General features: G+C 38.2%; 1 protein-coding gene across 1 annotated transcript; it reads left to right on the forward strand.

The window, feature by feature from the left end:
- The first annotated feature begins 1124 nt into the window (after positions 1–1124).
- Positions 1125–15590, forward strand: LOC127653684 (fibroblast growth factor receptor substrate 3-like). The gene is made up of 8 exons (XM_052140467.1): positions 1125–1267; positions 7065–7193; positions 8699–8787; positions 8877–9063; positions 9847–10002; positions 10582–10703; positions 13701–14600; positions 15162–15590. Exons 3-8 carry the CDS (start codon positions 8722–8724, stop codon positions 15588–15590), a joined length of 1860 nt encoding a protein of 619 aa, XP_051996427.1. The 5' UTR covers positions 1125–1267; positions 7065–7193; positions 8699–8721.
- The last annotated feature ends 10742 nt before the right edge of the window (positions 15591–26332 follow it).

Consider the following 26332-nt stretch of genomic DNA (forward strand, 5'->3'; position numbering starts at 1 on the left):
GGATGTGTCAGTGCTTATGGCATGGGTAATCTGTGAGAGCATTAATGCAGAAAGATAAGTACAAATTGTAAAGCAACATTTGCTGCCATCATGACGTTGTCTTTTCCAGGTATTTCCCTGGATTTTACATCCAAACAACACCAAATCACATACTTACATGTGCATGTCTACATTAGCAGAGAGTGCCTGTGATAGATTGGCCTGCCTGCAGTCCTGACCATCTCCAAATGAGAATGTGTGGAGCACTACGAAGGCCTTGTTCAATTGCACAGTTGAACACCTGCATAATGGATGAAGGGGGGAAAGATTGCTTGCTAAACTTAACAAGCTTGTGTTATTAGAAGAAATGGTGATGTTTCACAGTGGTAAACGCTCGACTGTCCTAACTTTTTTGAAATGTGTTGCATTCATCTGATTTGCAATGTGTATATATATATATATATATATATATATATATATATATATATATATATATAAAGCCCATTTATTTTTCAGGGCTCTTGGGCAAACAATTTTCATTTCAGCGTGTGTTGTTCCTTTGCTTTCTAATTTATACTACTTTTTATTCTTTTTAAAATGACACTGATATCAGAAGTCTTCCAAATCTACAGCTAAATTTCTATTTTATATATATATATATATATATATATATATATATATATATATATATATATATATTATTTTTTTTTTTTTTTCTCTCAATAAACTAACATGGCGCAGTTACAAAAATAATTGTCTAAAGATTCTGAAATATAAGTTTTTGCCATTTTTCTAATGTACTTATAAAACACCTGTTTGCAAGATGTGTTGCTCACAGCGTCTTATAGTAGCCTAGTAGAATCTGAATTGTATTTGTCTGTTTTAAATCACAGCAAGGTGGTTTTAAATAGAGCTGTTACCAACATGTCATCGTGTGATGCTCAAACACATTCACACCTCATTTTTTGGTCCTCCAGCACATTCTACCTTCTTGTCGCTCCAGTAGCCCTCGTTGTCTGCCTGAACTCTCACCCTGGTGGTCGGGAAATGTCAGAGAGGCCCGTTCCGCAGCAAGGGGGCGTTCCGGGGTGGGGGGTGGGGGGTTATGGAACAATTGCCTTTATTGTTATAATTGCAGGCAATTTATTTTTTTCTTAGTTTCGCCACTATTATAAGCATAAAAAACGACCACCCCGCGACCGCTAAATCTTACGGCGTAGCATCCGCCGTGGACTGCTGTTTGCATCCTTCATCTGTCTCGACTCCTATCGCAATCATTGCCAAACATGTGAGTAGCAATCGCAGCTGAATTGTTCTGCAGCATCCTAAACATGTTTTGATGCAGCTGGTTCAGCGCGATCGCATCCTATTCTCATTCATCCATCCCGTTAGTTTGTGTGATTGTACTGTGTTTTATACACAATAGTAACTAGCGTCCAGCTGTTAATCGTTACTGTTGCACTTACGTTGATACAAAGGCTGTATGCAACATACAGCGAGCTATCTCCGCAAGTGAATCGGTGCTGCTTGATGACAGTGTTGTATTCACTGGATTGAGTTCTATATTTTAATTTTCTTTCTTGCCGTTAGAAAATTTATTCTTACAGATTCACTCAGCATTTGTCCGGTTTATGTAATGCATCGTGGCGTATATGTGTGCTACAAGATATTCATGCTTGCATCCCCATACAGAAATCTGAAAAATGCCAATATGTATGACACATATACAATATCTATGTTTTTACTGAGATAAAAAAGTCCCACACTTCTGCATATATGCAACATATATTTCGAAATTACTTAAAACATAGCCATTTTCATATATATGTATATGTATGAGGTTTTTTTTTTTTTTTTTACGAGATCTACCTGACATGTTTATCACACATGTCTATTTGGTTGTCTGATACAGCATTTGGAAGTAGACTCTTGTTTATTGCATAAGCTATTGGACAAAAATCTAATTTTAAAGGTTTCTAATGCATGTGGTTCTGCATGACACAAGATTTAAGAGAATATTTGGTGGATTACAGTTTTGAATGTGGAAACAGCAAGTGTGGGGCAGTGAGTTACAGCCAGCGAGATTGTGTGGCCTGATGTTAAACAGTATATTAAGGTGCTCATTCAGTTATAAAAAAGCATAAGATGTTCAAAGCGTTTTCTCCCAGTATACATATATTCCACTGCATAGTTCCCCTTTTTAAAGTTTTCATGGCACTTTTATACTGTTTGTTTTAGCTGGGGTTAACTGGAAAGAAACTTTGTGTTCCATGTGTAAAAGTTAATAAATTGAAAAGCCTGTGATTTAAGTTACCTGGCACACATTTAAATTTCTGCCGCCATCTACTATTAACAATTTTTATATTTAATCATGCATGCTTCAGTTTACTGAGTGTAATTATGCTGTTTTGAAACTCTCATGTTGGCATATTTTTCAGTCTAAGTAGCTTGATTAATATTTTGAGGCATGTTAGTATTTTTAATTTTGAGATTAATGACACCAGATGTAATTATAGAATTGTTTCTTGTTTAATAATTTTAAATGATGATGAAATATTAGTTAATAATATAAATAATTAGGCTAACTGATAGGAATAATAGAAGTGATCTTATAAATGAACATTTACTTTGTTATTACCCTGTTTTTACAATATACAATTTGATTTTGAAGTAGCATAATCTTCAAAAAGCCACATTTATTTACATTAATATATACTATTTATGTTTCATGTAACATTCTTTACTCTCAACTTTAATATATATATATATATATATATGCTTGGCTTTTGTTGTATGCTTCACTGTGTGTTTCGCTTGTCATCTTAATTTAAGATGTTATTTCACATTCAGAGCAATTTAGAGTTTTCATTTCCATAGGCTTACTTTCCTAAGAATCCAGGTTCCTTACATTTTGAAGATTTAACATACAGTATGTTGTCTTATATGTTTAACATATGCATTGTCTTTGCATGTAAGAATTTCTGATACAGTCCAGCATCCTGTCATGTATTCCCTGGTTGTGCCTAGAATTTTGTTGAAATTCTTATTGCTTCGTTCCCCGTTCCTGTGTCCATTATGTTCTGTGCCTTATTCCCAGTGTTTGTTTCTTTATATTCTGAGTTACTTTGTTTACCTTATTGTTTGATTAAAAGCTGCATTTAGATCTTTAATCCTTGCCTGCCACATTTCAGAAAGATTGACCCAAAATGGATCTAGCAGCTGAATCTGTCTCGGGGGCGACCTTCCTCTTGTGGATTACTGAGGCTTGCTTTTGGGGTATTGTGAGCCAATGGAACTGGGGTGATTCACACTTAAAATGACCAGAGATGGACGAACTCACATGGAGGGAATATATCAACATCACTCTGGAGAGTTTTTTCTCCTTCATGTAAGGATGAACCCAGTGCTCCTACCCGGCCATTTCTCCGCCGCTGCCACCTCCTGTTCCGATGGCCACAGAGCTTACCTCATTGTTTTCAGCTCTGTCTTCCAAGGTGGATGATACCCCACTGATGTCGTTGCATTCAGCCATGAAGGCCATTCCTCATGGGTTATCAACACCCACGCCTGCCACGGCCCACGCCTGCCATGGCCAACGAGCCTGGTCTTGAAGCCTCGTCCGTCCCAGAGCCAGTGTTGCAAGCCTCGTCCATCCCAGAGTCAGCGTTTACGCCCCTTTCTGCCTAAGTGTTTTTGGGGCAGGCACCATGGCTTGGCCCTCCGAGCCTCCCATGCTCCGCCTTCCGAGTCTCTCACAGCTGTGCTTACGGCCGTCCGGAAGTGTAAGAGAAGAAGGGCTCCTACTCCCCATCACTGCCCGTGCTCATGACCACAGAGGTCGTTTCCCAGTCGCTGCCAGCACTCCTGACTACGACGACTCCTCCCTGAGTCTTCCGCAACACTGCCCTCAGACAACTCCAGCGGTTCCGCCCACTCCTCCTCCACCTGACCCAGTCCCGGCCCTGTGTCCGCCTCCCAGGCCTCCTGACCCAGTCCCGGCCCTGTGTCCGCCTCCCAGGCCTCCTGACCCAGTCCCAGCCCTGTGTCCGCCTCCCAGGCCTCCTGACCCAGTCCCGGCCCTGTGTCCACCTCCCAGGCCTCCTGACCCAGTTCCGGCCCTGTGTCCACCTCCCAGGCCTACTGACCCAGTCCCTACCCTGTGGCCACCTCCCAGGCCTCCACTGGCGGGACCATGGTCTCTAGTCCAGCCAGATCCACCGTGGTCTTCAGAATTGTAGTTTTAGCACAAGGGTTCTGACCCTCCGTCTCCACCTCGGCCCTCCGAGCCCATGAATCTGCCTAGACCCTTCGACCCATCGGCTCCACCTTGGTCCATCATTCCTTCTACTTCACCGGGGACCCTCATGTCTCCAGCTCCACCTTGGTCCTCCGAGCATGCAGCATCGCCATGGTTCTCCATCCCTCCAGCTTCACCTTGGTCTCCAGCCTCCCTGACTTCGCTTTAATCTTCTGTCTCCCCGGCTCCACACTGGACTCCTCTGCAAAAAGTTCAGCTGTGGGTCACCTTCTCTGCAGCTTTGTCAGGGTGTTCCACTCTGCCTGTTCCACCCAAATCTCCAGCTTTGCCTTGATATCCAGCTCTGCTGGCTACGCCCAAGTCTCCTGCTCCCCAAGCTTCAGCCCTGTCTATTCCTCCAGCACCACCCTGGTCTTCTGCTTCACCTTGTTCCTCTGCTCCCCTTGAACTGCCTGTTACCCCCTCCCCTCCACATCCAATGGTCTTTTTTTTGGGGGTTGTGGAGCGTCTGGAGTCTGCTCCTTAAAGTGGGGGCTCTGTCACATATTCCCTGCTTGTGCCTAGAATTTTATGTTAAAATCTTGTTGCTTAGTTCCCCATTCCTGTACCCTGTGTTAGTTTTGTACTCCTTTTGTAATCTCATTTTATGATTGGTTTACCCTGATTGTTTCCCCAGGTGTTCCTCATTCCCTTGTTTTCCCTTGTGTATTTAAGCCCTTGTTTCCCCTGGTGTCTTTGCATGTGTTCCATTATGTTCTGTGCCTTGTTCCCAGTGTTTGTTTTTTTATATTCTGAGTTACTTTGTTTACATTTATTGTTTGATTAAAAGCTGCATTTAGATCTTTAATCATTGTTTGCTGCATTACACATCCATTCTCAAACAGTGGATCAGCGCAAAACCAAATTGCCAATGATTCCCTGAAATACTAGTTTAAATATCTAGTGTTTTGAGCTTACACCATAGTGTACTTGTGGAAATTGTTCTTTGCTCTCATTGCGTTCATTGAATGGACATGCTCAATTAAAGGAATGTTCCAGATTCATTACAAGTTAAGCTCAATCGACAGTGTTTGTGGCATAATGTTGATTACCACAAAAATTTTTTTTGACTCGTCCGTCTTTTTCTTGAAAAAAAGCTAAAATCGAGGTTAAAGTGAGGCACTTACAATAGAAGTGAATGGAGACAATGAAAGTGAATGTGGCCAATTTTGGAGGGTTTAAACAGAAATGTGATGCTTATAATTTTATAAAAGCACTTGCTTTAATTTTTCTGTTAAAACTTGTGTATTATTTGAGCTGTACATGTTACAGTCTTGTTAGGCTTTGTTGACAATAACATCATGGTAACAAAGTTGTAAAATTGGCTATAACTTTCCACAGAAAAGTGTTCGTAAGCGATTCTGTCACACTAAAATCAAGTTTACACACACATCCTTTAAGTCTTGTGGCTATGGTAAATGGTCTGCACTTATATAGCGACTTTTTAACCTTTGTGGTATTCAAAGCGGTTTATACTGCTACACCCACTCACATTCACACACTAATGATGGCAGTGCTGCCATGCAAGGAACAAGCCTGCCATTGGGAGCAACTTTGGGTTCAGTGTCTTTCCCAAGGACACTTCGGCATGTGGAGTTAAATGTGGGCTGGGAATCGAACCACCAACCCTGCGATTAGTGGACAACCTGCTCTACGACCTGAGCCAAAGCCGCCCCATATACTTTTGAAGCTCAGGTATTTTAACTTTCAAAAATTGTCAACTTCCATTGTAAGTGCCTCACTGGAACCAATATTTTTGCTTTTTATAAAGAAAAGGAGGGATGAGTCAAAATGATTTTTTTGTGTTAATCAATATTATGCGACAAAAGCTGTCGATTGAGCTTAACTTGTGCTGAACCCGGGGCATTCCTTTTAACAAAAACATTAAAGCTTTCAATTTTGTTCTATTTCCAGAGCACAACATCATACAGCATGAATTTTTGTCTGTGGTTCTTTGCAACACTTATACTGCTACAATGCTCTGACCTAAATGCAAGAGTTACATTTAGTTGTTTCTTTTAAGAACACCAAACGTAGGTTTAGTTATGTTCACTTTTTCGTCTTAGAAAATGAGGACAGAGATACGAGTAATGATACCTGTTGGAATTTTTGTTCCTGGGTATTAATATGGTTTTAATATGGAGATGTCTTCTTACAGTACATTATGTGCTGTGCAGTGTAGAAACACAACATCAATGCTTACATATGGTGCTTTTTACAATATCTGACTTTAAGTAGAAAATAGTTATATGCAGTTAGTAATGCATATTTATTTTAAGTCTGCTCTTAATAGTTATTGATTTACACATATTATTGTTGTAATAATTGTTTCTGAAGCTCATTAACTTTATATTATACTGTAAATTCTGGACATGCAAAATCAAACTTCCCATAGCGGGGTCCTGCAATCAAAAATAGCTAATCGCTTTTTTACTGTGTTTCTGCATCCCAGCATAACATTCTTGACATCCAATTGGTATTTGAAACCATCAGATATATATGCTGTGATAATCAGTTATTTGACAGTTTTTTACTACAATTGTCACTTAAAGGATCCTCTCCCTGGTCATAGTATAGGTTTAAGCTAAATCAGGAGGCTACATTTTTCAATTCAGAAAAAGTTTCCTAGTGTAAAGTAATTATGTTTTATTTATCCAGTGGGAGTCTGAGGAGACAGAGTAACTTCATTCCATGTGCCTTAATAACAGCACCATAGTTATGGGAGTTTTTGAAAAAGAGGACAGTACTCAGAGGATTTTGTCAAGTCATTTTATTCTCTGCTTGATAGGAGAAATGAAACATTTGTGCAATGGGACTGGATGCTTTTACCAGTATACTCTACTTCCACTATGACACCCAACAGAGGACTCAGGGATTGACGCAAACATCACTCCCACTGATGGCCTGGACCACGTAAGTATGTATAAGTATTTTTAAGCGTTTTCAGTTGTACGTCCTTATATGTGTATATGTGTATTCATTCTACATACATAAAACATGTCTTGTTCAATACAAATCCTTAAAGGTAAAACACAAAGATTGTTGAAAAATATCTCAGCACTGTTGGTCCATTTAATACAATTGAATGGTGACAAAAACTTTGAAGTTCCAAAAAGCACATAAAGGCAGCATAAAAGTAATCCATACTACTCCAGTGGTTAAATTCATACCTTCAGGAGTGATATAATAGGTGTGGGTGAGAAACAGATACATTTTTAAGTAATTATTTGCTATAAATTCTCCTCCCTGCCAAATAGGTGGTGATATGCATTAAGAATGCAAATCACCAAAAACAAAAGGAGTCATATGGATTACTTTTATGGGGCCTTTATGTTCTTTTTAGAGCTTCAAAGTTCTGGCCACCATTCACTTTTCACAAGGACCAACAGAGCAGAGATATTTTTCCAAAAATCTTTTTCTGTGTTTAGCAGAAGAAAGAAAGTCATACACATCTGGGAGAGTAATGATGAGAACATTTAAATATTTGGGTGAACTATTTCTTTAATCCTTATACTAAGCTTAATTAGCAGTGTTCACTATTAGGACCTACCTGTTTTGAATTTGGTAAAAAAAAATTGTAAAGGGATTCAATGGAAAGGAGGAGGTGAGAACAGACGACAACCGTGCCTCCCCGAGCAGATCGGAGGCAGTCTTCCAGCCCCTGGCGGACGGAATGCCCCGCCGCGTTCTCTGGGACTGGCAGTGGTTCTCCCGCTTCAGGCAGTCGGCAGTGAGCCCCTCCCCGCTAGCGGTCGGCGGTCTCAGAACCCACTGCGTTTCAGTCCCCCTCCGCCCCTGGCAGCGGCTCCAGGCAGTCGGTTAGGAGCCCCTTCTCCCCTCGCGGTCAGCAGCTGTTCCTCCGCTTCCAGGCGGCCGGGCTCCTCCTTCCCCCGGCAGATGGTAGTGGCAAAAACTCTACTACGGTGTATCCCTCCTCCTTCCCGGGTCTTCGGCACCAGTGTAAAGGGATTAAGGGAAAGGAGGAGGTGAGAACCGGCTTGACAATATAAATAATAGTTTTAATGATAAACTTAAACAAAAGACACAAACACACACATGACGGAGCAGCTGCCTGTAAACGATCTCTCTCCAACGCACCACCATCTGCAGTCAGCCTTTATCCCTCTCAGAGGCTTAATTAGCCTGATAAGCGACCGGGTGTGTATAATCACGACCCGGCCCTGCCCTCCGCCCTGTCACAACAATATTACAATACTCTGAAATATCAATTTCCCCCTCAACTCAAATCGACTTGAATCCAGGGTAGCTTTTTCCTTGTTCTTTCTATTATAGTCATAAGTATATTTATAGTTATAATAACTACTCTCTATGTAGCCATTAGTAAAAAATAAACAAAATAAAATGTACTGTACGTTAGGGCTGGGAGATTAATCAAATTGTGCCTGTTTGTCCCTGTTTAAGTTTTCAGCTGGCCTGCTGAAGCCATGGGGAGCTGCTGGAGCTGTCTATACAGAGACACTATCCAAGACAACCATCCCAACAAATTCAAGGTGCATTTCACAAGACACCTCTGTATTCACACTTTCAGCTAAAACAACACTTAGTATTTGTATCCATTCATATCTGGTCACGTTGACAGGTGACTAATGTGGATGATGAGGGAAATCAGTTGGGCTCAGGAACAATGGAGCTCACACAGACAGAGCTCATTCTGCACACACGCAAACATGATGCCATCCGGTGGCCGTACCTCTGCCTGCGCCGCTACGGTTATGATTCCAACCTCTTCTCTTTCGAGAGTGGCCGCCGTTGCCAGACTGGACAAGGTGAGATGATTATTCTTTCTTCTTTATCGAGAAATGGTCTGTGATAAACATTGAAATCAGTCCCTTTGAACCATTCACATTTACTCAGAAGCGGAGTACTGTTGATATTGTTCTGGATAGAATAGTGCTGTATTCACTGTATTGTGATTTATATTTTATATTTTTATTAATACATTTATATTAATTACTGTTTAAAAGGATATTTCACCCAAATTTGTTTAATGAATATTACAGTCCGTCTTTTCAAGACAAAGGCAGCTGATAGTGACTTTATAGCTTTAAAAAGGACCCAAAAGTATTGTAAAAGTAGTCTGTGTGGCTCGTGTGTCATATTCCAAATCTTCTGAAGACATAAGAAAGGTTTAGTTGGGACACAATTTAAATAATTTTTCATTGAAAATCTGTATGTATGCGGCAAGTTCACGAGCACTTTGAGAAAAGCTCATTGTTGTATTTAATGGTAAACAACACAAGTGACCGGACCAGAATATTCAATAAAAATCCTTATTTTGTGTTCTGCATAAGAAAGAAAGTCATACGGGTTTGGAACGATATGAGGGTGAGTTAATTATGACAGAATTTTCATTTTTGGGTGAACTATTCCTTTAATTACATTAAAAAGTCTGTGTAAAAGCACCTTTCGTGGCATATGTCGCTTCATATACGCCTTGTGTCGAATCCCGTCCCTCTCCTTTGTCCTGCTTAACACAAAAGTAAACCTCCACTTAAGATTTATAATTTTGTCAATCTTACTTGGAGTTGTTCTTGCATGTGCTTTGACAGGGATCTTTGCATTCAAGTGCTCTCGTGCAGAAGAGATCTTTAATCTGCTGCAGGAGTTGATGCAGTGTAACAGCATCAATGTGGTGGAGGAGCCTATGATCATGACCGGGCACGCACCAGAGATGGACATGCCTCGAACTCCACAGACACCCAATAGTGAGTCATAGGAATATACATACAAATATCTACACACATGAACACACAGGGATCATATCTGCATGTGTAAATGTACCACATAAATCTGTAGTTCGCTGTTGAGATTGTTGTGTGTTTTCAGTATCATTAGGGCAAAAGTTTTTGAGATATCAATGAGAAATATGGATATACAAGATCATTTTAATATCAGGTCAGTCATATTGATTATATACAGTAGCAGTGCAAAATCTCTCTCTCTCTCTCTCTTACACACATAAAGTATACATACACAACCACACACACACTTTTGCTCATTTGGCCACCTGCATTTACATATCTTTAACTAAAATCTTTAAGCAAAAATCTATAGCAACGTATAAGAGAAAGTGTATTTTTTAGGGGCTGTACCTGATCACAATTTAAAAGTTTACAAAAGAAACAATTAGCAGATGCAGGTGTCTTTCACTTCTGGCAAAACTAACCCAAAATATTGATGACTCATTTTGCACGCACTATATCGATGACACATACTGTATCTTGGCCACATATTAGGAGAAGTACACCTTCTTATGTCTAGTGTGTTTTGGTCTGTTTGTGTAGCCCCTGGATACCCGATGCAGGGTTTTCCTAATGGATACCCAGGATACCCAATCAGTGGAGACTCATCACAGCCCTCTCTCGCTAACGACCACAGACACAGCCTCATGGGTCCGGATAACCAAGTGAGACACAAAAATGCACAAACATTCAGTGTTCCTAAAAATTATTTGGACATTTAAATCACACTTGGATGAATGTGGCATGTGCAAACAAATGATGTTAGATATTATTTCAGAACTAACTTTCTGAGCCATATTGGCAACTTTTCATTAACTAGTCCCAAGGTCAATTTTAGTGGATGCATGAAGTCAGTATACACAGGTGAAGTTCATGGCATTAACTATGAACATGTCTTTTAAATGTTGTTTTATGATTAAAATTAACTTTTTTTTTTTGTCTTTCTTTTTTGCTTGGAAGGTGTTTTTGTGCTATCTTGCTTTAAAATAAATGACACTTGTTTTTATATTTTGTTATCTAATGCATTGACATAAATAAAAAATGGTTTAGTGCAGCTTAAAGGGAAAGTTCACCTAGAAATGAAAATGATCTAATTATTTGCTCACCTTCATGCCATCACGTATGTGTATGACGTTTTTTTCTTCTGGAGATCACAAATAAAGATAAAAAAAATAAATAAATACATCTGCTCTGTTCGTCCATTCAATGCAAGTGAATGCTGGCCAGAACTTTGAAGCACCAAAAAGTACATAAAGGCAGAATGGAAAGTAATCCATACTACTCCAGTGGTTTAATCCATATCTTCAGCAGCAATGTGATAAGTGTGGGTGAGAAACAGATATTTAAGTTTTTTTTTTTTTTTTTTACAATAACTCTACACTTTCACCAGCCTTCCTATGTGTGTTCACTAGACTAGAGGACCGAGTTCTTCTTCATCTGTTTTTACCACCTTCTGGGCATGGAGGAGAAATAAAATAAAGTGTGATAAAGCAAAGCAAAAGAATAAATAAATCATATGTGCCCTACAGCCCAGTAGGTGGCGTTATGCACAAATAATGCAAATCTGTAAAAAGCAGAAGAAGAACTCTTATGAACATGCAGGAGGGCTGTTTGAAAGTAGATTTATAGTAAAAAAATGAATTAAATTTGTATCTGTTTCACACCCACACCTACCCAATCGCTTCTGAAAACATGAATTTCACTAGAGTTTCATGGATTACTTTAAGATGCCTTCATGTGCATTTTGTAGCATTAAAGTTCTGGACATCATTCACTTGCATTGTATGGACCTAAGGAGATGAGATATTGTTTTAAAATTGTCACTTGTGTTCAGCAGAAGAAATAAAGTAATACACATCTGGGATGGCATGAGGTTGAGTAAATTATGTGAGAGTTTTCATTTTTGAATGAATTTTTAAACTTTTTCTTTAATGTCCAAATATTTTTGGGGGACACTTTTGTAATAACAGACATGTTATTACTTTTACTTACTTAATAATTGGGGTTCTATCCAAGTGTTTTTATGCAAATTGAATGTTATTGCATTAAAAATGCTGGATGGAAACCAAGATGTGAGTAAAGTTTCCAAATAAAGAACTAAAGAACATGGATAAATTTTTGTATTCGGTAAGAATACATGCGCATAAACTAAGATGGAAACGATTTCTCAGAGTAGGCAAGGGAGGCAATGTTTCCTCAAAAAATTGTGTGACCAAAATAAATGGCTGTACATAAATAAAACATATTAATAATAAAATATAAAAATATTAATATATTAATATAATAAAATAATAAAATGTGAGATGAAACACTGTGTGTATAGCAGTCATCTTTCCAAAGTCACTCTGTCAAACAGCGACACCCAGTGGATAACGTTTCAGAGGGAGACAGCATCTCTCACGCCTCCCTTCAGCTCATTGTTATCTCAGCACCTATAGTGTGGCATGATTGTGAGGGGATAACTACTGAATATAGATAAAGTCACGTGTGGGGAGACGTTGGCTTCAACTTGCGCTGTCAATCAATTAATGCATAGCGCCTTCATCTCATGCCCTCCTCATCAAAGCGTGTCTCTGCAGATCACAATTAATGGGAGGAACTGATGGAAGTACAGAAACTATTTACACAGAAAACGACTAACTGACACAGGCAACCGCATTTTTGGTCACATCCAAATCAAAATGAATTTAAATTACTTTTTTGAAATTGTAATGTAAGTGAGCGCTCTCTCTTAAAGGTACAGATCCGTGCCATCACGAACCCTGTTTACCAAGGAATAGATGGCGGATGATCCAAAAATAAGATGACTATAAAAAAAATAATAATAGGTGAACAAATTGAATGTACATGAAATATGCTTGTTGCTGTATTCTTATAGGTTTTGTTTTTGAGGCAATGAAAATTTTATAATTATTTATATAAAACGAACACTGAGATGGCTCTCTCCCTTCTCATTTCAAAGGCCCAACACATGCCTCTGAAACGCATAAACAGAAAATATTCTTATAGAATTTATATATTAATATAAACGTGCATTGAAAAAGGCACGTGACTTTGCCTCAACAAGCCAGCCATGTGTATAAAGCCGGAGCAAATAATGCTGGAATTATACATCTGACATGCCGGAGCTAAAACCTTAATCAAAATGATTGTTTACTATTACCTCCCAGAAGTGACAGCTTTCACTTCCAGACATAAAGCATCAGCTGCTGAATGCTAGCAAACTTAAAGTTCGTCAGAGTGTTTTGTCTGCGTGCTCTAAACCGCAGGTCATTTATTGCATTTAATAAAATAGCACCAGTGACTTCCATTTTAATTTTAATTTTGCGCCAATGTCCCAAGAACTGACAATTTTATTCTCTAAAACACATAGGATGGTAATGCTGTTTTATTCACAAATTAATCTTTCGCAATATTCCGATTTTTGGCATAAATTAAATCGGCAAATTGGATGGAAACATGAATACTGTGAAATTAATTAGGTGATCACAGTAGACAATTTGCAAAATGGACTACAGTGCTTCACACACATGTATAAAATATGCAACCTTAAAGCACATTTTGCCATGTGTTAAAATGCTCATAACACACAATACAGGCAGTTAGTGTGCTGTGAGTCCCTTTTGATAGCAGCTAACTAACTTTCCTCATGTGTTTTTCAGACCCATACATATGTGAATACAGTGGGGATGGAAACTGACCTCTCTAGTCGCCACTGTGTCCACTCCCTGCCGGAAGTACGTCCCTCCACCTACCCGGAAGCCTCAACTACCACCACCATACGTGGGGGCCCAGTCCAAGGCCAGCCCAGCTTGCACTGCTGCCCCATGGATGACCCTCACAAAGACCCTCAGGTCTTCCTCCAACCTGGAGCCCAGGAGGTGAAGTTCATGTTGGGGCCGATGCCAGCACATCGCCGCTTAATGGAGAGAGACAGAGAGTGCCACGTCACTCACTCGCTTCGAGCACCAGATGGTAGCTCTGAGACAGAGAGAGAGGAGCCTGTACACATGTGCAACACTCACTCCTACCACCATTGCCACCATCAAATGCACCGACACCCGAGTATGGAGCCTTGCCCAGAAAGCCAGCTAACATATGAGAATATCAATGGACTCAGAGGGGGACGCAGACAAAGGCTGAGTCCGAGCACCGTGTCTCAGTCATTGGGCTCCAGCAGTAGTAGCAGCACCACTGGTGATTCCCGCACATACGTGCATCCGCACTCCCTCCCACTCACGCACACGCACCCTTCCTCACTGCCTCCGCAGTCATATGTATGTGACCGGGGAATGGGGGTCGGGGGTTATCGTCGCACTGCATTGCTCAACTATGAGAACCTTCCATCGTTACCACCAGTTTGGGAATACCGTGCACTTCAGCGGGAGGAAGAAGAGGATCAGGATGAAGATGAGGACGAGTATGAGGAGGAAGAGGAGGAAGAGTATGATGAGTACGAGTATTCAGAAGGACCCGTAACCCCAAACGGATATCATCAGGAAAGTGGTAGAACCAGTGGGACTCATCGTGACGCTCTGCAGAACTACGTCAACACTGGAAAGGCACGTAAACAAAACACAAGCAAGCATGTATAGGTAATACTGCAAATCTAATTTCAGGGTTCCCACAGTCATGGAAAACCTGGAAATTCTAAACTCTGGGAATTCTAACAATGGGATTTTCAGGCATAGAAATGTCATGTAATAACTATTTTTGTTGTTGAGAATTCCAAAGAACCTGATGCGGCAACATTGGCTCAACCAATGGTATGAATTTGGGGTGGGACTTTCTGGTTATCAGAGCAATGGCAGAGAAGGGGTGTGTTTTGGGAATTCTTTTTGAAAACTGTTTGAATATTACACTCTTCACCTTTAAAATTGTAGTTTATAGGCATTGAAATGACATGGACATGAAAAAAATCTTAAAAAGTAACAGAAAAGTCAGGGAAATTATATTTAATGTACATTTATTACAGTGAATAGTTATTTTTCTGGTTATACAGTATTCAGCTTTGAAATATTCAATTGGCTAGATCTTCACAAACGACTGAAAAAATTATGGAAATGTATTGGTCAAATAGAACCCCGTAACTCTACTAACACTGAGACATTCACTCCATACAGATTCAGCCTCCAACACATCTTCGTCATGGTTGCCCTCCCCACCCTCACTCACCTGAGCGGGCCAACCACGTTTTCAACTTCGATTTCAGACGTCAGCGAGCAGGAGGTGGCAGAGCCACCTGTGAGCAACATGGCCATCACCCACCGCCTCCTCCAACTCGCCAGCTCAACTACATCCAGGTGGACCTGGAGGGTGAGCCCTCTGGTTGCTTGGGACATGGGGGCGGGGCTCCAGTACCGCAGAGACCGCCTGCCCTTAAACGTGGCATGGCTGCTGCTGCCGCAGCTCCCTCCTCCCAGCGTGGAGATTTCTACGCCGTGATTGACCTAAAGAAGACAGCAGCCATGTCCAACCTGCAGAAAGCTCTCCCTCGGGACGATGGCACCTCACGAAAGACACGTCACAACAGCACTGACTTGCCTCTGTGAGAGATAGAGAGGGATAGAGAGAGTGAGTAACAGGTATGACAGGAATAGAAATTGGGGAAATAAAGGGAAATAATAAAAGTTGGGATTCTGTCATTATTTATTCTCCCTCATATTGCTCCAAACCCGTATTACATTCTTTCTTCCATGGAATGCAGAAAGAGATGTTTGGCAGTGCACCTTGTTAGTCAGCATTTACTGTCATTGTATAGAAAAAAGATGCTGAGACTAACATTGTGCCTAACATCTGCTTTTGTTTTTCATGGAGGAAAAGGACTCATATGGGTATGGGACATCATGAGTGTGAGTAAATGATTACAGAATTCCATTTTTTTTTGTAAACCATTCCTTTAAGGGCAGTTCTGGTGGTATTTTTCTTCCACTTTACACTCATACCAACTGCTGCTTGATAAAATAGTATAAAATAAGTTGATAAAACTCCATTGAGCCAAGCATTGAACATTTGCTCTATTCATTTTGTTCTCACGTTTTGTGTGGAAAGGTTGGGAAATGATAGTGTTTTATGGTTGCTGACTAGGCTTTGGGCCAAATAAGTTTATCTGCAGTGTTTCTACTTCTTAAATGTCAAAGTTAAGCTTCTTAATCCTTTATTAGATTTTTTTTTTTATAAATTTGACATCACTTTGGGATTAGTTAGTGGGATATTTAAAGGTATAGTTCACCCAAAATTAAATTTTTCGTAACAGAATTTTTCAAAGATTGTCCAAACTGCTAACGGGGTGCTGTCAAGTTTCAGAAAGGACATAACACTAGCACATATAGTTATAAGAAAAATGTATCTGGAAAAACAAACCAAAAAACATATCTTTCAAGTGAAGACACACTTTTCATCATGGTGTCTATTTCAGTTCCCGTGTGTAACTATATGGAGGCTGAAACAAGTATTAAGACAGCTAATTATTGAGTATTTTAAAGCCACCTGTAAAGCATATAATCTACTATCCTCAGGAATTGATCAAATCAGTTCAGTTTGCACTTAGCTTTCTCAAATTGTAACTGAGCCTCCCGTTATTCCATAATACCCCACTGAGGCATAGTAAAAGAAAGTTTCCATGATTAAAAGTAATTATTCATAATGTTAAAGTATGTCATTAGGGAAGATCCGTAGTACATTTAAAATAGGCTTGTGGTGGTTTTACTTAAGAGTTGTCTGTTTTGACTGCTAAAGTCCTCCCTACAAAGCATATGGTTAATATGATGTATCTGAATAAATTAATATTGTTATGATTATTCAGGATCTGCTCAAACTTTGGCTCTTAGCACAATAGCAAGTCATTTTGTTTTATTACATCTTCAGCTGTTATCATCTCAAGAACAATGTCAAGGTATTTTATTTGGGGGATTGGTGTTTTAAAGCAGGCATTAGCAAGTAAAGGAATAGGCCTAAATAAATATTTGAAATTAGAATAATAATGAACTCAGCAATTTAGGATATCTAAAGATATTCAATATTATCTGATATTCTCACATCCCCAAAACGGTAAAGTACATGAGAATTACAATTCTCTGTAAATCCAAGAGTATTTATGTACATCTATGTTTTGTAAAGCTACGTAAAGCACCATATGCATATACAGAGGTAAGAATGTTAATTATTTTTTTATATCTCAAAAATATCATGCCAGGAATCATGAAGCAAAACATATTTATTTAATTTAAAATTCTTTATTTATCTACCTGTCTGTCTGTCAATATTTATTATATTATATTTATTATATTTAAAATAGTTTTGTATTCTAAATATTAGAAAATGTAGATATCGTGTCATTAGTTTAGTTGTTTTACAGATAGTAAAGGTGGTATGGGAGACCACAGAATATATCTTGGTATTTTTTTTTTTTTTTTTTAAACTGCAGTTTCATGTTGAATAATAACTGTATTTGAATGTTGTGCCAAAAATAGAAATATATCACTGAACTTTGTGCCATTGGTAAATGTTGAATTTTAGGGCTAACATTCAGCAACATGTAAAACATAAATGCAACTTTTCTCTACAATTACATAAAATATTTTGTCTAAAAGTACACTAAAGTACCAGACATGTCTGTGTATTATTAATGAAATCCCATTGTATCATTCCAAATTAGTTAGTACGATTATATTTAAAGAGCCCATATTATGCTCATTTAAAGGTTCATGATTTTATTTGGGGGGGTCTACTAGAATAGGTTTACATACATTCATGTTCAAAAAACACATTATTTGTCTCACCCTCTGTCTGAAACACTCTGTTGTAGCTCCTGTCTCTTTAAAGCACCCTTTTCCGAAAAGCCCAGTATGCTCTGATTGGTCAGCTGACCCAGTTTGTTGTGATTGGTCAACCGCTTAGAGCGTGTGTCAGAAATGTAACGGCCTTTACCATAACTGAGTTTCAATTCCCGAGGCTTCCTGAGGCGCGGGCATTATGCAAATGTATTACATACTGATGTAGCTATGTCACAGAAGTAATGGCTGGACTGCCAACCAGGTGTTTTAGGCAGTTCAGGAGCAGTGTTTTCTGTGGGACAGAGTAACTCCCTTTGGTGTGGACTTTGTGCTTTGTAACTTTGCAAACATTTTACATGCACAAGCAGCTACAGTAATGTGCAAAAGTTTTAGGCACTTGTGAAAAAGTTTGCATAGTGAGGATGTTTTAAAAAATAATGCCATAAATAGTTTTCATTTATCAGTTAACATCATACAAAGTCCAGTAAACATAAAAAGCTAAATCAATATTCAGTGTGACCACATTTGCCTTTAAAACAGCACCAATTCTACTAGGTACAACTGGACACAGTTTTTATTGGTTGCTGGCAGATAGGATGTTCCAAGCTTCTTGGAGAATTTGACACAGTTCTTCTATCTATTTAGTCTCAATTGCTTCTGTCTATATCTCAGACTGACACATTGTTCAGTGGGGGTTTTGTGGGGGACATGACATCTGTTGCAGGGCTCTCTGTTCTTCTGTTCTAATTTTTCTATTGGCAAAATGTATTTTTCCTATTGACACACTAAAGCTGAAGATATAAATAACCATCTTTAGACAAATGTTTTTGTGAAACATCTTATGTGCCTAAAACTTTTGCATAGTACTGTGTATAACATAGGGCTGGGACGACGCGTCGACGTAATCGATGACGTCGACGCAAAAAATACGTCGACGCACAATATGCGCGTCGATTCGTCAGACCAAAACAAAGATGGCGGCGCTGGAGAGTAGAAGCAAAACGAGTGGCTCCTCAGACTACCAGAAGTGCAAGGCGGCACGCACTCGTTCATCTAAAGTGTGGGAATTCTTTAATTTAAAAGGAAAAAATTATGTGATATGTCGTCTTTGCAAAATGGAGATGGCTTTCCATTCTAGCACCACGGCAATGCACCAGCACTAGGGCTGGGATGACGTCGACGCAAAATATGCGCGTCGAATTGTCAGACCCAAAACAAAGATGGCGGCGCCAACACGAGTGGCTCCTCAGACTATCAGAAGTGCAAGGCGGCATGCACTCGTTCCTCTAAAGTATGGGAATTATTTAATTTAAAAGGAAAAAATTCCGTGATATGTCATCTTTGCAAAATGGAGATGGCCTTCCATTCTAGCGCCACCCGGTTGCAGCTGGAGATGACAGAGCACCGTAAGTTTTTTTTCAACTCCCCACTTTGCACTCGATGTTGGCTTAAGCTATAATACGTTGTCGACACCTAAAGTTTTCGCTTATAGCTATTAATAATGCGCTTACAGCTATGAATGTCGTGAAAAATACATAGAGGACACTGACATCGCGCTGACAGACAGGACCAATCAGGTAACATTTAATAAAGTGTCAACTTTCAAATTTGGTCATTCAAAGAAAATTAAACCATAAATAGGCCTACTATTTTGTGGCTCTTTAATGTGTCGTGACAGATTGCCTCAGTTAAAGCTGCTCGTGACCCGATCATCTTTTCCTTGGTTAATTTATAGCATCAAATAGGCTAAACATGAATGTAGCCTACATCAGAAGGACTGTTGTTTTAACCGCCGAAAGATGTCAGTACAGTAGCCTAGAATCCATTATTCAAATTCAAATCCACCGACGTTAATCTTCTCTCTCCTGACTACTTTGTCGGACAAAAATGGCGTATTATGATTGATCAGATCGCCAGTCAATCAAACTCCCGGCAAATGTTTTTTTTTTTTTTTTTTTTACATTTTATACACCCCCACCTCCGATGAAACCGGTATTACCGGTGTTGTCACAAGTCGATTAATCGAATCGGACTGAAAAAAAAAAAAAGAATCGTTAGATTAATCGATGCATCGAAAAAATAATCGCTAGATTAATCGTTTAAAAAAATAATCGTTTATCCCAGCCCTAGTATAACACACTACTAAAGGAAAGGTAAAATCCCAAGTATAATAGGGCCTCTTTAATATTCTTTAACATGAATGACACTCATTTTGGTGTTTCTTAAACAGCCCTAAAAATTAATTTGTCTCACCAACGGTAATGATGTAGCTATACATTTCCTTCTGGAAATTATACAAGTCTGAAAATGTTGCTGGGAGTTTTCACCTTAATTGCTGGGCATTGATATAGACCCCGTTTTTCTAAATCTTACTGGCAGCTATATTGTTCTGAGTGCAGGGCTTTGTTGGCCTGACTGATTATACACACATTTATTAAAGTTAGTCTTACTATTTGAACTATTTGAAGTGTCTCAGAAACCATATAGTTAAAACATTATGAAAGAAACCATAATAATTTAAAGAAAATATTTAAAGGAGCAGGATGCATTTAACTTTTATATTTAGATTTTTGTCCAAAAAAAAAAATCACATTTAAAACAATTTAAAAATTATTTAAATTTTTTTAACTCCTCTTGTGTATTATCATTGTGACTAAATTTTGGGAGCCTTGCAGTTCAATACAATATTGCTGCCAAATAGTAAATCCAAATAAAATCAACATTTTACACTCACAATGACATATACTTATTGTACTTAAAGAATGCGATGATGAACTATTTGGACACTTTTAGACACTTTTCAAAGGATCAATCTAGTTTTCAACGTCTATATTTTGATATTGTGGTATGATAAACATTTTGCAATAACAGCTAATGGATTCATATCAAAACGTGTTTTAGTTGTTCTAGAACATGCTCTGTGATACAAGTCACATTTGTGTCTGTGACTGGATCAGCAGTGAGTTTACTGTTTTTCTCAGGCCTCATCTCGATAAACATGCGCTATGTGTATTTAAACCAGGCGTGAGAAAATAAATCTAGTCCTTTTATGTGTTGGTGTGGGATCATAGAGAACTTGACTGTGCCAAAAGTGATTTTGCCCGCTCTTTTCAAAATAATGTGTAGCTATAGTGGAATTTTAAAGGTACAGTAGCACATGCTAACTAGAATCCTGTGTTGAATTTGATTGTACACTTTGGAGTGCAAGTTATTATCTTTGTTTGTTTTATGTTTTTTTTTTTCATATCTTCCATACTCATTAATTCATTCATTAACAGGGTAAATCTGAACAGCCCTTTGATGTATTAACATTACATCTTGGCCCCAGTTTAACTGCACTGAAATTGTAATGGGATGGGAAATCATCTGAAAGTACTGTAAATCCCTGTATAAAATCATGACTTTTTATAATTTAGCTGTAAGAATAATAACAGAATTTGCTTATTGTACTAAATGGGAAATTATTTAAACCTTTGTTGGATAATTTTCCATTAAAGTAACAGTTCACCTCAAAATCTTTATTTACTCACCCTCATGTTGTTCCAAACCAATATGACAGATTTCCATATAATTAAAGTGAATAGTGACTGAAGCTGCCTTTCATGGAAGAAATTAAGTCACATGGGTTTGAAACGATACGAGGGTAAGTAAATGACAACCAAATGTCATTTTTTAGGTGAACTGTCCCTTTAAGGCAACCATAAACTGCTTAGTTATGGAATAGCTCCTCTCATCAAGTGATTTATTATAATTCTGTTTTTCATCTTAACCTGGAATGATGCTCCACTTGAAGAGGGTTATCCAGTAACCACAAAGAAATTTTAATGAACTGTCGTGTTGACGGTAGAGTTACATTGTCATAACAAAGCTTAGGCTAAGCTCAATGACTGTGATGTAATGTACATTAATGTGAATGTGTCTCAAATGTGTCAAAAGAGAGAACGAGAGCTGGCCATGCATGAACTCTTAACTGGAGACTGCGGTTCTGAAGCTTCTCAAACTGTCTTACTCTCGAACTGTCTTACTCTCTGTATGAATGTACCACACAGAGATGGACTTGTTAAGTGCTCAGAGGAGGTGATTTACACTCAATGTTTCTATCTTCCCTGATGAAAAGATGTGTTGATGTTTTGTCTCAATTTCAATTCAATTTTTGGATTGTGTTTCTTTATATACAGTATTTACATTTTCTTGTAAGTATGTAATTCTGTGTATGTACATATATGGTTATGCAGTTACAGTCAGCTTCTCATGTGTTTGTTTGTGTTTATGCAACAGACACTATACTTTTGCCACAGCCATTTGTAGAAAGAGCAACACCTTGACGGTCGTTCCATTAGATGGACATTACAGTCTCTATAAACGGATCAGACACCTCCTATATTCTGTTGAGGTTGCAGTTGCAACGCTTTCCCATTCTTACAATGCAAAGCAAGCATGCCCCATGTTGAATGTTATTTTCCGTCATATAAACTTTTGAAGAGAAAGGCTTATAATAAAAATTAATGTGATTAAATGTAATGTCAACATTAAAACTGGAAATGTAAAGTGTTTGCTGTGATATGAGCATAGATAAATGGTTGGTTGGTTGGTCGGTTGTCAGATGTTAGATTTATCTCTTGAAGGAAACAAAAAATGTTTAAACAGTGTCTACCTCACTGTGTACTGTACTTTTCATTTGGGAGTTGTCTAGTCCACTAGGTGACAGCAAAAGCTACAGACTTTTGTTGTGAGGGGCAAATTTGGACAGAAGTGTAAATGTTTTTCATTATATATTTATTATAAATGGCCTATTTAAAAAAAAAAATATTCCTATGAATTGTTAGGCAATGAGAAACTAATTTTAAAATGTCATATAATGAATATACCCCACCCCATGCAATTGAATTCCCAGTTTTGTAACGGTTCCAGTACCTGTGTGTGAATAGTGATTTAAAAATATATATATTTATATAATAAAATCTATTTATAAAAAATTATTGTATATAATTATAAAGATTATATTGTAATTATAATTACAAAATAAATAATAACTGTTCAGTTCATAGGAATAGAATATATCTATAAAAGGCCATATCTAATGATTTTATTACATCTACTTTCAAAAAATAATTTTGAAATAAATAATTTGTTAATAAATTTCAATTTAATAACAAAATTCCATCCAATTTTATCTTTAATAAAATACATTAAAAACCTACATATTTTATTAATTTAATTTTAATTTTGTAATTTAATTTCATGCAGTTCAATTTGAATGAATTTTTTTATGAATTTGAAATGTGTTAATATTAAAAATAGGCTGAAATATTTTGTTGTTTGTAACTAATCCTAACCTTAATCATAATGTATTTTTAAAGCAGCATCACTGTTAGCTAGTTCTGCTGCCTATGGTTAACATAGGTATTTGAAGGATGCAGAGAATGAAAGGAAACAAATGATAAGATCAAAATTAAGATTCCTGTCAGTAGGCTAGACAACAACTTCAACAACGAGGAATATCAGCAAAGTGGTTAATTAAAAAATATATACTTAAAAAACTAAGAGCAAGAAGACAAACATGTGCTACAGAGAAGAAGCACTTACTGTAATATATACTATTGTGATATTAATGCAAAAGCTTTGCAACCTGATAAAAACAAAAGTCATTATTAAGAATTTAGTTGACAAGAGAAATAAAAAGGGGACAAGTTTAATCTAAAGAAGCTTTAGTTCTGATGCCTTTAAGGAGTAAACGTGTATTGGCAAGGTTTATTTTTTTTAGATAGATTCACATTTTTTGGTAAGCAAAACGACAACAAAAAAGCAAATAATTCGTGCAGTTTTTGGAATAGTGCAAATCTCCCTCTGAGGCCGTTGATGGATTCAAAACTTTTTCTCTTCTTCTCACATAACTCTCCATATATGAGTATCTACCTTGGATAATTGTTTATTTGTTAAAGAGCAACATGCAGGTTGAATTTATAACTTAATTAATACTTTATATTGTCTGCAGAGGTCTTTTAAAAACACATATGTAGAAATTACTAATGAAATCTCATTTGATGTAGAGATTTTAATGAAAATGTGCTAGGCTCTGGAATACGCCTTTCCCGCTATAGCAACGCGTCATATGACGTAGGGCGAGGCAAACAAAAGAGCTCGCGGTCAGCTCTCTCATTGTTGGGTGTTGATGTATTTAGAGCAGTAGTGAGAGACAGAAAGATTTAGATCGAGTTTTAGAGAATCCATAATGGTAAATTATTGTGTTTGTGCTGGTTGCACGAATTCCAGCCTGTCAGGACATCGTGTCCATCATTTTCCTTCTAGGAAAAACAAGGCTTTTCGGTCTTGGGTGCGTTTTGTGCAGGTGAAGAGAGCAGACTTCACTGCCGCGTCTGTTACCACACACTCGGTCGTTTGTGGCGCACATTTCACTCCGGAGAATTATCGACCTGGAGATTTGTTGGGAGTCTCGGATGGGCAGGGGCGCCGTATAGGGGGGAAAAGTTAGGACCATTCCAAGGGCCCCTGAATGACAGGGGGCCCCAACAAATAGGTAAAAACTAATTTAATTAATATTTTTTTTAATTATATTATACACTATATAAACCATCATCATTGAGTATATTTCAAATAATAATAAAATTAATTATGTCTTTGATTTTACTTATTTTGGCAATAAGAGTTAAATATCCCCATTGACCAAAAAGTAAACATCCATATTGACCGACCACCCCCTGTATCTGCATGAAATGGTTTGGTCCTGCCTTAGCGCGCTCATCAGTGAGTGAATGACGGTGTTTAGTTGCAGACAGTTAGTCGATGCGCCACAAACACAGATTACAATGTTGAGCAGTATAAGAAAATCTGGTTTTCAAAAAAGGAAAGAGAGAAAAGAGAGAGAGGAAAGACAAAGGAAAGGGTATCAATCTGTAACCCAGTTTTTCACCAAGAAAGGTGGGTAGCCTTTAGTCTGTGAGTGGTATTAACCTGTTGTCCATAGAGACAGAGCGTATTTAGGCCACGGAACAATCCAACCGTCTCCATTGACTTTGCATTGCGAGAGACTGCCTCCTTGTCATTTATGACTTATAACAAAAAAACAAAACAATGTTTAAAAGCTGCTGTGTGACAAGGTATACAGCAAACAAGCTAAATAACCCAGAAATATTTTTTTATAAGCTGTCGACACCAGAAAACGGTTTGTTTCAGGTTATAAAAGGAGACTACTACCCAAACTACTCTGAGAACTACGCCCACTGGAACGCGACATGATATTGTAAAAAGAAAAAAAACATTGATAATTTTAACCATGTCGTTTGCTTATTTCACCACCCTATGTGAACCTGAGAGGAGGAGATATATTCAATTTACAAATTCTTCCTTCTGATGCTTCACGTCTTATTGCCTGTATCTACTTTTGTCTCCTTAAAGGCTGGCTTTTATGGTTCTGAAGATTATAAAAATGTATTTCTGGGTTTAGTTAGGCATTTTCTGTCTTTTGTTATATGTCATAAATGACAAGGAGGCAGCCTCTCGCAATGCAAAGTCACGAGACGGTTGGATTGTCTTCTCTCCGGTGGGCGTGGTCTTCAGATTATGACGCGTTGCGCTCAGTCTCTAGTGAAATAAGCTAGCTAGCTAAAAAAATAAATAAGTTAGCTAGCTGCAGGTGTTAGCCTACATTTAATCAACATTTAATCAGTGCAGGGAAACTTTTAGCAAGATATTCATATTAAATCATTGTCCATGCCCCTTTTAGCAGACTTACAGATGAGTCAGCAGCACCCCAGTCTCCCCATAACTGCACCCCTCTCTGTCCCTGTGAAGAAGGTGAGCAACATCGTGTAAATGACTTAGCATCATTCCAGGCACTCTGTGGGGTTCTCTGTCTCTCTTGCTCTTTTTACCATAACAAAAAAGAAAATGAAATATTTATTAATGACAGAAATCAAACACAAATTATTTTCTCACATAATGACCATTATGACATAAATAAAAAAAAATTATGTCATCCTGTCTGTACTGGATGCAGTTAGAAACAATGAGTAGCTTACCTCAACCTGCATGTAGTGCTAGTATTGAACTACAAGAAGTTGCAAGCCTTTGATTAGAGTTATGTAAAGCTTTTGATGGCAAAGTTAGGCCCTAGAGATGTGGTGACAACAGCTGCGCAGAAGGGGCCCAATTAGATTTTTTTGTCATGGGGCCCAAAATTCCTGGTGGCACCCCTGCGGATGGGATTTCGGAGTAAGGACCACGTGAGGCTGATTACTGATGCTGTTCCCTCGGTGCACTCGATGGAATCAAGCCCACCGTCAAAGTTTACACCGGATTTTGGCGCGGGCGGGACTGGAGGACCAAGTGCTAACGTTAGCAGACATTCTGTGCAACGAAAACGAGCACTTAGCAGAGTAAGTCTTACTTTTAATTATTTTAACTCTTAATTTGTGTAATTTCGTAATAATAATAGTATAATATTTTTATATAATATATTTTTTATAATATTAAATATTTAATATTTATTTAGTATAATA

The sequence above is a fragment of the Xyrauchen texanus genome, chromosome 13 (genome assembly GCF_025860055.1).
Source record: "Xyrauchen texanus isolate HMW12.3.18 chromosome 13, RBS_HiC_50CHRs, whole genome shotgun sequence".
Taxonomy (NCBI): Eukaryota; Metazoa; Chordata; class Actinopteri; order Cypriniformes; family Catostomidae; genus Xyrauchen; species Xyrauchen texanus.

What these genes read in the sequence shown, in the direction of transcription:
- LOC127653684 (XM_052140467.1), top strand. Translation starts at nt 8,722, where the DNA reads ATGGGGAGCTGCTGGAGCTGTCTATACAGAGACACTATCCAAGACAAC. An exon ending in ACCATCCCAACAAATTCAAG is followed by an intron (nt 8,788 to 8,876) that starts GTGCATTTCACA and finishes TCACGTTGACAG; the next exon opens with GTGACTAATGTGGATGATGA. An exon ending in TCATGGGTCCGGATAACCAA is followed by an intron (nt 10,704 to 13,700) that starts GTGAGACACAAA and finishes TGTGTTTTTCAG; the next exon opens with ACCCATACATATGTGAATAC.